Source organism: Phalangium opilio, unplaced genomic scaffold, assembly GCF_054372755.1.
Source record: "Phalangium opilio isolate 3A_F unplaced genomic scaffold, DU_Popi_V2 ptg000089l_1, whole genome shotgun sequence".
Classification (NCBI taxonomy): domain Eukaryota; kingdom Metazoa; phylum Arthropoda; class Arachnida; order Opiliones; family Phalangiidae; genus Phalangium; species Phalangium opilio.
In genome coordinates this window covers 5,036,718-5,050,005 of record NW_028324194.1, presented here as the reverse complement: position 1 = coordinate 5,050,005, position 13,288 = coordinate 5,036,718, and the positions used below count along the sequence as shown (strand labels likewise).

The 13,288-nt window shown below is 39.9% G+C and overlaps 1 protein-coding gene across 1 annotated transcript; it reads right to left on the bottom strand.

The window, feature by feature from the left end:
• Nucleotides 1–10,459: 10,459 nt before the first annotated feature.
• Nucleotides 10,460–11,753, bottom strand: LOC149647141 (uncharacterized). Its single transcript, XM_089849996.1, has 4 exons — nt 11,415–11,753; nt 11,130–11,304; nt 10,902–11,054; nt 10,460–10,828 (listed from the first exon to the last, which is right to left on the bottom strand). Exons 1-4 carry the CDS (start codon nt 11,581–11,583, stop codon nt 10,498–10,500), a joined length of 828 nt encoding a protein of 275 aa, XP_089706122.1. The 5' UTR covers nt 11,584–11,753; the 3' UTR covers nt 10,460–10,497.
• Between the last annotated feature and the right edge of the window lie 1,535 nt (nt 11,754–13,288).

Genomic DNA, 13,288 nt, shown 5'->3' with positions numbered 1-13,288 from the left:
AGTGGCCTGGATCTTACCTCATAAAGTACAAAAGGTCTGACTATTGGAATGTGTTTAGTTTTGATGCTCATTAAAAGATCTGGCCGTCTTACGCGTCACAGCTGGGGCATTTGAGGGGGGCGTGGCCATGTTTGACCCTAATGAGGTATGATTTCTTACCTCATGAGGTACATGAATAAAAAAGGTGGCAAATGATAGAGCTGAAAATGGGGATTCCAAATATATGAAATCTGACGTCATCAAAGGGGGCCATCAATAAATCAGACGGGGGTTAAAATGGTCAAATGAGGTATGAATTCTTACCTCATGAGGTACATGTATGAATCCGGTGTTGTTTGATAGATCTGGTAGAGTTAAGTAACAGAATATAAAATCTGACTGGAAAATACGCGGCTAAAGTTTAATCTGACGGCCTGATTCTTGCGTCAGGCCATGAAAGCTTCGTGCCTCATAAAGCTAGATTCCCACTCGACCGAAAAAAACCGGCGCAAATCACGCAGCATACGGTAGAAATTTTAGCTTACGCCGTCGTCCGGCGGTAGACCGTTCACACTACGACTGAATTTTGAGTTTGAAAGATATATTTTTGGGTCACGTGACAGGTAAGAGTGGTTTCCATAACATTTATTTCTCACTCTGAATTGGTATCTCCGTCCCATTGTCGCTTAGATCGTACAAGAGATATTATCTAACCTCCTCAATAAAGACTTCCTTATTAACATCTTAACTCTTTACTTCCATTAGTTAAATTTTTCTTCCTTCGTGGCATGTTTCCGACAAAAAAAAAACATGGCGGCTATCAATCTATATAGCGTATGCGTGCGCTCTTGAAATTTATGACGCAGTCTGTGGGATAATATCATTGCCTGAGACACTGGCGTACCGCCGAACACTACCGAAAAATAGAAAACAACTTACGCCCGGCCGAGCGGAAATTCCGTCGGGCTCGGCGTAAAGATTTTTTGGTCGCACCCCTTTCTGCCTGGTTTTGTTCGTGTTTTCCGTCGAGTGGAAATCTTGCTTAAATGCAGCAGGTGTTATATTGTAAAAGCAGCCCCACTAATGTCAAGTATATTAAACTTAACTTGTTTGAGCGAGTTGCCTCTGATTCTAAGGAGGTAATGTGGTAAAAAATTTGGGACAGTGATATAGAGATGAACTTAAAACGGCATCATTTAATAACAGAGCTTTTTCAATTCGGGGGGTAAGGAGAGTTTTTGAGGCAGTGTTTCGCCAGTCCCCGCCCAGGTGCCTTATTTTGTGCAAACTTTAGCATAGAGTTCTACCACGGCTGCACGGAGGGAGGGTGAAAACCGGCTCCGTTTATTGGCAGGCCCAACTGTGACGTTTCCCCCTTCAACTGATATAGCTCTACACAGGCCCATTTTATTTCAAACTCATTCAATGAAACCTTCTAACGTTCACTTATTATTTAATGCAAAGAGAGATACAAAAATGTTACATTTTAAACGTCATCTGATTCATCATCCGAATCAGTCTGATAATCAATATTTACGGTTTATCGTCATAGTCATGAGGTTCATTTTCTGGTGTTTCTTCTAAAGAGTTAGGAACTAGGTCACCATTCAGTTAATAGGCCTTTCCGAAATAAACCAAAGGAATCCTGGGTAAAAGGTCCGACAGCAGTTAGTTCGAGTCAGTTCCGTTCTAGCAGCAGCCAGTCACACCAAATTTACTCTCACAGTCGCCTTGCGTGGCATAGCATGGTTTTCACTTGACCGAAAAAAACGACTTTGCAGCTGGACGTCAAACGTCAGATTTGTTTTTCACGTTGTCGCCCAGCGTTATAGCGTTTTCACTTAGCGTGGTTCCCGCAAATAATGAAACCAAGGCTTACCAGATAAACTGAACATTATACCAATTGCGACCCATCTATTTTCTTTCTTTTCTGTAATCTTTGTGTCAAATATCATAAATATATGGATGGTTACTAACCTATTCAATAAAACTTTCAGCATTAAACTTCGGCATTCTCTGGGATTTGTACTAGTAACCGACTCGATTAGGAACGAAATAAATAAAAACATGGCGGACCGCGGACGTCTTTTTCCGAACACGCGTGGTTGAAAATGACGTCAAGACTCAAGCTTATTGCTGATTGACTCGCGCATAGCGTTAACGTTGAACGCGACCGAAAAAACAGAAAGCTAATATCGCCACACAACGTAATTTCTGTCCAGCGTAACCATGTTTTTATTCGGTTGTCGCTTGACGTCGGGCGAAAAGTCGTGATTTACGCCAAGTGAAAATCATGCTGTACTTTTATTGGCCGCTTTCTAAGATTTAAGGTCGTAATAGTATTTTTGTACTTTCGTTTGCTTCAAAAACTCTCCTTACCCCCCGAATTGAAATAGCTTTATTTAGAAACGATGCCGATTTAAGTTCATCTCATTTATCAGAGTCCCAAATATTTTACCACATTACCTCGTTAGAATCAGAGGCAACTCGCTCTAACAAGTTAAGTTTAATATACTTGACATCAGTGGGGCTGCTTTTACAATATAACCCCTGCTACATTTAAGCTAGATTCCCACTCGACGGAAAACACGACGGAAGCCCGGCAGAAAGGGGTTCAACCGAAAAATCATTACGCCGAGCCCGAGGGAATTTCCGCTCGGCCGGGAGTAAGTTGTGTTCTATTTTTTGGTCGTGTTCGACGTTACGCCGGTGTCTCAGGCAATGAAATTAACCCACTGACTACGACATAAATTTCAAGAGCGCACGCATACGCGAGATCGATTGATAGCCGCCATTTTTTTGACCAACGCTTATCGGAAACATTCCACCAAGAAATAAAAATGAAACTAATGGAAGGAAAAAGAGATTAGACGTTAATAAGGAAGACTTTATCGAGGAGGCTAGAAAATATCCCTTCTTGTACGATCTAAGCGAAAATGGGACAAAGATACCAATTCAGAGTGCGAAGTAGATGTTGTGGAAGCCACTCAAATCTGTCACGTGAACCAAATACGTTCAGTCGTAGTGTGAACAGTCTACGCCGGCGTAAGTTAAAATTTCTACCGTCAGCTGTGTGATTTCCACCGATTTTTTTCTGTCGAGTGGGAATCAAGCATTATGAGGCACGAAGTTGTCATAGTCTGACGCAAGAATCAGGCCGTCAGATTAAACCTTAGCCGCGTACTTTCCAGTCAGATTTTATATTCTGTTATTTAGCACGACCAGATCTATCAAACAACACCGGATTCATACATGTATCTCATGAGGTAAGAATTCATACCTCATTTGACCATTTTAACCCCCGTCTGATTTATTGATGGCCCCCTTTGATGACGTCAGATTTCATATATTTTGAATCGCCATTTCCAGCTCTATCATTTGCCACCTTTTTTATTCATGTACCTCATGAGGTAAGAAATCATACCTCATTAGGGTCAAACATGACCCCGCCCCCCTCAAATACCCCAGCTGTGACGCGTAAGACGGCCAAATCTATTAATGAGCATCAAAACTAAACTCATTCCTATAGTCAGACCTTTTGTACTTTATGAGGCAAGATCCAGGCCACTGGCTCTTGGTCTATTAATAAATAGGCCTTTCTGAATAACGTTTAAGGGCTCAGAGGATCTCTTTGAAATGGTCCACTCAAAGGTATTAAGTTGATAAACCTGAGTGCACAAGGCTTTTAACTTTGCTATCAGGTTAGTTCCATTTTTTCGTTTTATTAGGAAAGGCCAATTTCATAACTTGTTCAATAAGGAGTTTAACGCCTTTCAATACCATTAACATTGAATTGAAATATTTCAATCCGTAAAAAAAAAACTGAAAACTACTTGTATAACTTTTGTGTCAAGATGTTGTTTTAAGATATTACTGTTGCACCTTTTTAAAGGAAAGGACCACAATTATTTAAAACCTTTATAAATAGGTAATATAATAAACGCAAAAATAGCAGCGAAAAGTATAATTATCCTTAATTACATTATTATTTTTAATGGCGCATCCGTATGTTTCGATTTTCATTTTGCTTTTAAATTTATAATTAACTAAAACTAAATCTGAAACACAAAAACTACTCGGAAATTTTAGACCCTCATTGATTTAGAATTAATATGCAAAACTGGTGGTCCTTTCCATTAAATTTAACTAAGTGTTCTTGTAATTGCTTCTTTGTACAGTTGCTTAGTACGATTAATAAACTCATATGTGTAACGTAACGAAAATAAGTATGACCTCTAGAAATGTGAAAAACCCACTTTATGTAATTTACATAATCCCTGAGGCGGATGTCAGTCTGCTTTTTCATCTTAGGGTTTGAATTCTACTTCCGGGTTAGACAAAGTGTTGAAATCCAGCAAAGGATTTCCTTAGCCACCCCTCCCCTTAAACGTTTTATCCTAAAGACGTGAACAAACAAGAAAGAAATCATTTTGCAATGCTCCGTGTGGTTTCCAAAGTACTAAGGTTGTACACCCCCTAACAACGATCCAAGGCTATACAGTGTCTCGCATATACTCTGAATTTACGAAGAGTTCCACGCGCTTTAACTAAATAAAGAAATCACTAAATAACTGGTTATCAACCCATGACTCCGTTAAAAGTAAGTACACTCACCAAATGCAGTGTATTTTAACACCTTTAAAAGCAGATTTTATGGGTCCACATTTCAAATGTTCATTTACACCCCTGAAAGGATTTAATCACACTTATTATAACAATGGGTGTCAACATAAGTTTATAATGCCTCTAAGTACACAAATACGGGTTACAACTGGGCATCTTCTGCAGGCTACTGTGACGTCAGAACTCGTATAGCGCTAAGATCCGAAGAGAGAAATTTTTGAACGATTTTTCAACGCGCTCTCTTTAACACTATAGGACCTTTCCATACACCCTTCTTCTTCCATGCCAGAACTCCTCCTTTAAACACGAAATACTTTTTTCACACAGGCGTCACTTTTTCATCAGTCATTTTTAGACATCTATAATTTTGTGGCAGCGGTTGTTCTACAGGCTTCAAACGTAAAGTAAGTCTCCAAACGGAAATAACAATGACTTGTAAAGAGTGATATATATTTTGTGGTCAAGTTTTCTTCCCTTCCTCAATTAAACTAAGAATGGGCGCAATTCTGTAACTTTTTAAGCGAGATATCCGCAAGTAGGACTGTTCACGAGCTCGAGCCAGCTAGGGCTCGTGACGAGCGAGCCGAGTTCGAGCCGAGCTGAGCCGCCACTTTTGCGGCTCGATTAATTAACGAGCGAGCTTTTTTATGGTCGAGGCGAGCCGAGCCGACAGGCATCGAGCCACTACGACTCGCGAGCTGGCTCGCGAGCTTAGTCACTGATATAGTGCTTTCCTTTTATTCTTTATTCATGGCATTCCGTTGTAATTTTACATAAAATAAAGCGTGGGAAAAATATCTCGTCTCCATATTTTACCGAGCGGGTTTTACTGAACCACTACATCTCTAAACATGGGATGGCATTTATAGTCGTTCTCAAGGTTGACGTTGGTAGTAGCAATTTTTATAAACATCTATATATTAATCGGGCCAGCTCGGCTCGATCATTTCCGAGCCGAGCCGAGCTTTTAAAAAGCTCGCTCAGCTCGACTCGTGAACAGTCCTAATCGCAAGTGATAACTTTTGTCCAAAGGGTTAAGTGTCAATCTCCGTCCATCTATGAGACCGCCATATGTGATTAGTCATAGGTGTCATCAAGCCTTCAGCGAAAAATGGCGGATGTCTTTCGAATTACCCTCGTGCTAATAAAAGCATAAGTTTATAATGCCTGTAAGTAGAGAAATGGCTGCTACTCCTATGGCAATAGTGTTTGTCTGACACCCTTTAATGAAACCCTATCACGTGACCCATTTAGTAATCGCCTCGACCGCTTGGTGGCTGCACCGCGACGGAAATTTCAAAATTTTCTCTCTTCGGATCTTAGCGCTATACGAGTTCTGACGTCACAGTAGCCTGCGTAAGATGCGCGGTTGTAGCCCATATTTGTGTACTTAGAGGCATGATAAACTTATGATAAAAGGAATATTTCTTAACTGAAAGCGAGTCTCCAAGTATTTTCGCCTTTTTTTTGGAACGTAATCCTAGGTCTACTCGTTCAAACGACGTATCATGTTTACATTCGGGTTCAGCGCGCATAGGTTGCGGGAGTCGCGGCGCAGGTAGCAAAATACGTCAATGTCACGTGGTTTATAAGATCAAATAAATTATGCGTGACGTCAACGGTGACGGTTTCTACACCCCCTCCCCTTTCAGTCAAGCACCCAGGCCCATAAAATGGCATCTTAAAGATTCCAAGTAGTAGTCTTTGTATTCCTGGTACAATTCAAACACTTTTTCGGAAACCCAATTGTGAACCTTCCCGGATTAAAAAATCATACCGATATTACAAGTTCTACCTTAACAACATTAATAGTTGTACGGTATGAATGTTTAAAACTTAGTAGTTAGTTTCTCAGAGGGGTCTTCCCCACCTTCAAACCGGATAACCGTTCAGCGTCGGAACAGGAACATTAGACCTTAGTTTTAGATCACTTCTTATCTTCGACAACATTACGATAAGGTCTACGTACCACCAGAAGCCGTGGTAGGCTAGGCTTTTCACATGAAGTACGTAACATGTGCCTGGGGGAGCTGCACGATATTCTCGAAGCTCCTAGGAAAGAACCTCCCATTACGCGGAGGGAAATAGTTCAGTAACGCGGCTCCTTCGGATCCATCCGATCCTTCCGCCTAAAGAACCGATTTATCACGTACCTTAATTAGAGAACTACTATAAAGACTGAGTAGGGTGTCTAAAATATTCTTTAGATAAAACTATTCACAATACCAAAGATTATTCGGGAGTAAGGCGTTACAATGTTATCAATCTGGGTAGCTTTTGCTTGGACTATTTAAGACGTCGTGCATCTGTTTTTAACGAGGTATTTTTCTGTTCTCGCCGTTACGGCAAGCTTGGCCGTCGGCGGTTCGAGATGCGCCGCTCGGCCTCAGCCGCTGATATCTAGCCAAGGCTTAGCGTAGTTTTAGTGTCTAATTTTATTCGCAGACCTATATTTATGTTGAAATTTTAAGGAAATCTTATAATATTTAGTTGAAGACTTTGTAATCGTCTCAAAAAATTTCGAAACTTGAATATTTTATAACGCCTACCAAACGATACCGCAAATTTGCCTTCCGGGCTTCCCGGTTTTGTCGACGGCGAGGTCGTCCCACGCTAGAAAATAGTAATAGCCGTAGCCGATTGGTCTGGCATTAAAGTGGTTATCTACGGTTAGGGGGCTCATGATTGGTTAAAAGCTTTTTTGTTCGTCTGCTTAGTTTTTACTTCGGGAATATCATGAAATCCATAGCCAAAGCTAAGGAAAAGTGGGACTTACGTACTTTATGTATGAAGTATAATCCGCTTTTGGTACCACAAGCACATTGTGCGAACTCACAAACATCATTTTTACTCTCGTGAACCAGATTGAACTTAGTATCCGTAGAAGCAGACGGAAGGAATGCAAAAAGTATACTTCAAGACTACGAGGTAAAAACTTGGCAAAACGAATTTTTCTTACTGGTTTCCGTAAGATAAGCATAAATGTATTTTTTCTAGCATTTGCATTTTTTCATGTACATGTTTAATGTGGAAGACTTTTACCAAAATGAATATTGGATACCGACACCGATCTTCCAGGAAAGTGATTTGATTCTCGTCTCACGGCCTCCTGAGAAGTTCCCGAAGTATTCGACTAATTTCATCCACTTCGATAATTGGGTATTTAGTTAAATCTTGCTTCAATTCAAACGCTTCTTCCAACGGTTTGAAGTGCGCTTTTAATACATTATACTGTACATATAAGCATTAGCGTTAATAGCGTTTAGCCAATTTCACTGCACTTGAAATATATTTCAGCGATGTTATTAGATTATTCAGTGTAGGTAGCCTAAGATCATTAAACACAGATGGACTGGAAAAGCTATAAGCTAAAACTCCTGTTCTTCTAATGGCATCGCCTGTCGTCGACCCTAGCGGAATAGTCCCGAAACTTAATTCGACTCATAGGCCTTATGTTATGGCAGGAATGTATGGAGGGGCTGGAATGGCTAAGGGGCTCTCGTTGTACCCTTGATGGTGGGTAGATAAGACTTGATACTGCCTCTAATGCTAAAGGAGGGTTCTCTGATTGGCCGTAACTTTTTTCGTATTGTGTTTGCTGCTTTGAAATTTTGCCAGTGAACTAAAATTTGGGCCCTAAATATGTGGTTAAAATTTCAAAGAGATCCAACTAATAGTTAGTTCTATAAAGAAAAAAGATGTTTAGGGTCTCACATGCGTAAAAGTTCGACAGAAACGTAAACTGAAACGTAAACGTACAAAAAACTTCGACGTAAACGTACTAGAAAAGAGAGTTGAAATTGTCTCAACTTTTTCCGTCGTAAAACATTTTACGCTAAGCTCCAGCCAATCAGATATGCGATCGGTGATGTCACTCACAATAAAAAAAAATGGCGGAGAGTAAAAAGAGTAGAGCGGATAAGCGTGCTGAATTGGAACAATTTGTTGAAAGAGTAAGAACTTATCCATGTCTGTATGATAAGAAAGAAAAAAACTATAAAGATACCGTGTTCAAACAAACGATATGGCAAGCCATTGGGGCAGCACATGGTTTATCAGGTTCGTAATATGTTTTAACTTTTAAGCCTCGGTTTAATGATATGGGCACTATGGAACTATATCCACGATCCAACGGGTAACCACATATAAAACCCCGAGGGTCTCACATGCGTAAAAGTTCGACAGAAACGCGGTACAGAAACTGAAACGTATTTTACTTTTCTACTCCGTTTTCGTTTACGTTTCTGGGTTTGGCGCACACTAGGAAGCGTAAAAATTCTTTGTCGGATTCGACATTTCGAATACAGTGCCATCTATTTGAGTCTGTTTCGGTAAATAACGAACAAACATGAAAAATGGCGCTTAACAAAGGTTTAGCGGCTTTGTATTATTCCTATTCGGCCCAGCTTTTGGTATTAATCGCGACATACAAAAAATTAAAAGAAAGGAAAAAGAAAAAGATATGGATCAGAAAGATATTTCAATTTAGACACCAATATGGATTCGGTAATACTTTGATTCCACAGCTTCGGAATCATGATCAGGAATACTACTTCCAGTAAGAATAGCCACAGATTTATTTATTTATACATTTCTTGCTAATTATTGGAATATTATATATAGATTTATGAGAATGACCCCTGTAACATTTGAAAATATCCTGCAAAGAGTTGGAAGATTAATTGAAAAGAAAACTACTCGTTGGCGAGAGCCAATTTCTCCCAGAGATAGATTGGCGATTACTTTAAGGTAATGATTTGTTTGTATAGAATCAATTAATTTAATTTGTAATAAATTTGCAGATTTTTAGCAAGCGGAGAAACGTATCGGAGCTTAAGCTACGCATTCAGAGTTGGGCGTTCTACAATTTCTCATATTGTAAAATCAACATGTCAGGTACACAATATGATTTCTGCATATGTTATACTGAATAGTTTTTCAACTTCAATTGTCGTAGGTTATTTGGGAAAACCTTAAAGATGAGTACATGGTAATGCCCAAAACTCCCGAGGAGTGGCAGATAATAGCCGATGCGTTTGAAAAGCGATGGCAACTTCCTCATTGTGTAGGTAGTATCGATGGAAAGCATGTATATATGGAGTGCCCCAAAAATACAGGAACTTTAAACTACAATTATAAAGGCACATTCAGTAAAGTACTTCTTGCCGTTTCGGACTCAGCATACAAATTCCTATTTGTTGATTTTGGCCATTATGGTTCAGAGAGCGATGGCGGTATTTTTAGAAAGTGTATATTTGGGAAACGTTTGCTAACAAATGCAATTAATCTTCCACCACCTGCACTTTTACCAAAATCAAATATCATATACCCATATTTTTTCATTGGAGACGAAGCTTTCCCATTGAAGACTAATTTAATGCGGCCCTACCCACGAAAATCGAATTTTAATCATAATGAACGTATTTACAACTACCGATTAAGTAGAGCCCGCAGGGTGGTGGAAAATGCGTTTGGCATTCTTTCTGCACGATTTAGAATATTCAAACGGCCCCTAAACTATGGTGAATCTGCAGTACCTTCCATAGTATCAGCAGCTTTAGTTCTTCATAACTATTTACTAACCGAGGTACCCAACACATATTGTCCAGTTGGTTATGCAGATAGGGAGGATGCAAACCACAACCTTGTTCCGGGTCAGTGGCGCGACGAAACAAATATCCCGAATCTGAATGATCGATTAGGTTCAAACATGTATAGCCAGGATGCCAAAGTATTAAGGGACAAGCTAGCTAAATACTTAAATGAAGAAGGGGAGGTTCCATGGCAGAATGATATGGTTTACCGTGGTTTACCGCCATAGTATGCTATGAATAAGTAAATAACATACACATAAAAGTCTTGTATGAACATTAAATTTCTTTATTTTGGTTTGATTTATGAAAAATATTTTTCTTCTTTTTCTAACATTAACAACTCGATTTGTTTCATTACTGCGAATTGGTCTTTACCACTAAAATTCCTCAGCCTGTTTTGCAATAAATCACAAAACAGTTTGATTTTATCTGCTGGCTCGGATTCATTATTTGTAACAATAGCACTGGCAATAGTGCTTGATGTGTCTGAAAATGTTTTCAGAGCATCACTGAATGCAACATCGATATCCATGGTTTTAGCTTTTTTCTTTGGTGGCAGCTGACTTTGGGTGTTGCTACGTTTATTTGAGTCAATACTCGACCTACTGCAACTTGTACCTGGCCTGCTTTGTCTAAAATAAGATATTTTCAGTGAGCCATGTGGCATTTCATTGAATATGGACAATATTATAACTATTTATTTACTCCTGACAAGAGCTTCGGCTATCGTCTTCCTGGTTTTCATTTATTGGTGTAGCAGGCCGGGGGATGTGAAGGACATCGTCTATATCATCTTGATTAAGTTGAGTGTCATCAACAGTGTCACAAAGATTTATACTGGTGTCATTTGTTATTGTACTTCATTATAAATAATTCAATAATTGCATTACAAATTTCACACCCTTCATAATATATGATTTAAAGTTTAAATACCTCTCTGCTTGAACATCAATACCACTCAGAATATTGTCCATGATATCAAAAAGCTCCCAGTTCGATTTCAGAACCTCCTTACTACCACTACCACTAACCGACGTTTCCTTAATTCGCCTCTTATCTCTTCGATACCGATCGCGTTGTGTTTTCCACCATTTTTCTGCATCCTTTGCTTTAAAACAAACAGGGGTTTTATATGTGGTTACCCGTTGGATCGTGGATATAGTTCCATAGTGCCCATATCATTAAACCGAGGCTTAAAAGTTAAAACATATTACGAACCTGATAAACCATGTGCTGCCCCAATGGCTTGCCATATCGTTTGTTTGAACACGGTATCTTTATAGTTTTTTTCTTTCTTATCATACAGACATGGATAAGTTCTTACTCTTTCAACAAATTGTTCCAATTCAGCACGCTTATCCGCTCTACTCTTTTTACTCTCCGCCATTTTTTTTTATTGTGAGTGACATCACCGATCGCATATCTGATTGGCTGGAGCTTAGCGTAAAATGTTTTACGACGGAAAAAGTTGAGACAATTTCAACTCTCTTTTCTAGTACGTTTACGTCGAAGTTTTTTGTACGTTTACGTTTCAGTTTACGTTTCTGTCGAACTTTTACGCATGTGAGACCCTCAAAGGGTGGTTTTAGAATCCATAAAATTAATCAGACATTTGGTGAAAGATACAATATTCTTCCATAGACATAACATGGGATTTTTTTGAAAAATGACCTTAATTGGGATCGTGTATAAAGAAAACTAATCATTCGTTACGTTTGGGAACCATCTTAAATGAAAGATAACAGTCTATAGATGTGCCTTTTCTTAGTTTCATTAAGATCAATTAAGTTTAAGTATCGATTTTTATCATTATTAACACATACTTTGACTTACGTTGTTTTGGGTATTGGAATTACGGCGTTTTACCACTGTTAGAGACACGCATTTTAGCCCTAATTTTTTATATTGGACTTACGGCGTTTTTGTCGTGATTCACGCCGTTAGAGGGATATTAAGCAAGAAAAACATTGCATTTGAGCTCTTGTAGGTGCGTTGCCCGGGTTCTTGTGGGTACTTGTGGGTGCTGGTAGGTACTTGTGGGTGCTGGTAGGTACTTGTGGGTACTTGTGGGTGCTTGTGGGTACTTGTGGGTGCTTGTAGGTACTTGTGGGTACCAGTGGGTGCTTGTAGGTACTTGTGGGTGCTTGTAGGTACTTGTGGGTGCTTGTAGGTACTTGTGGGTGCTTGTAGGTACTTGTGGGTGCTTGTAGGTACTTGTGGGTTCTTGTGGGTTGTTGTGGGTACTTGTGGGTTCTTGTGGGTTCTTGTGGGTACTTGTAGGTACTTGTGGGTTCTTGTGGGTGCTTGTAGGTACTTGTGGGTTCTTGTGGGTACTTGTGGGTTGTTGTGGGTACTTGTGGGTTCTTGTGGGTTCTTGTGGGTACTTGTGGGTTCTTGTGGGTACTTGTAGGTACTTGTGGGTTCTTGTGGGTGCTTGTAGGTACTTGTGGGTGCTTGTAGGTACTAGTAGGTACTTGTGGGTTCTTGTGGGTACTTGTAGGTACTTGTGGGTTCTTGTGGGTACTTGTGGGTTCTTTTGGGTTCTTGTGGGTACTTGTGGGTGCTTGTAGGTACTTATAGGTACTTTTAGGTACTTATGGGTACTTGTAGGTACTTGTAGGCACTTGTAGGTACTTATGGGTACTTGTGGGTGCTTGTGGGTACTTATGGGTACTTTTAGGTACTTATGGGTACTTGTGGGTAATTGTGGGTACTTGTGGGTGCTTGTAGGTACTTATGGGTGCTTGTAGGTACTTATGGGTACTTGTAGGTACTTGTAGGCACTTGTAGGTACTTGTAGGTACTTGTGGGTGCTTGTAGGTACTTGTGGGTGCTTGTAGGTACTTGTGGGTGCTTGTAGGTACTTGTGGGTGCTTGTAGGTACTTGTGGGTGCTTGTAGGTACTTGTGGGTTCTTGTGGGTTCTTGTGGGTACTTGTGGGTTCTTGTGGGTACTTGTGGGTTCTTGTGGGCGCTTGTAGGTACTTGTGGGTTCTTGTGGGTACTTGTGGGTTCTTGTGGGTTCTTGTGGGTTGTTGTGGGTACTTGTGGGTACTTGTGGGTTCTTGTGGGTACTTGTAGGTACTTGTGGGT

Coding starts and splice junctions, on each gene's coding strand:
- LOC149647141 (XM_089849996.1), bottom strand. CDS start 11,583: ATGGCGGAGAGTAAAAAGAGTAGAGCGGATAAGCGTGCTGAATTGGAA. Junction 11,305..11,414: donor GGCAGCACATGGTTTATCAG/GTTCGTAATATG, acceptor TTTGTTTTAAAG/CAAAGGATGCAGAAAAATGG. Junction 11,055..11,129: donor ATTGATGTTCAAGCAGAGAG/GTATTTAAACTT, acceptor TTTATAATGAAG/TACAATAACAAATGACACCA.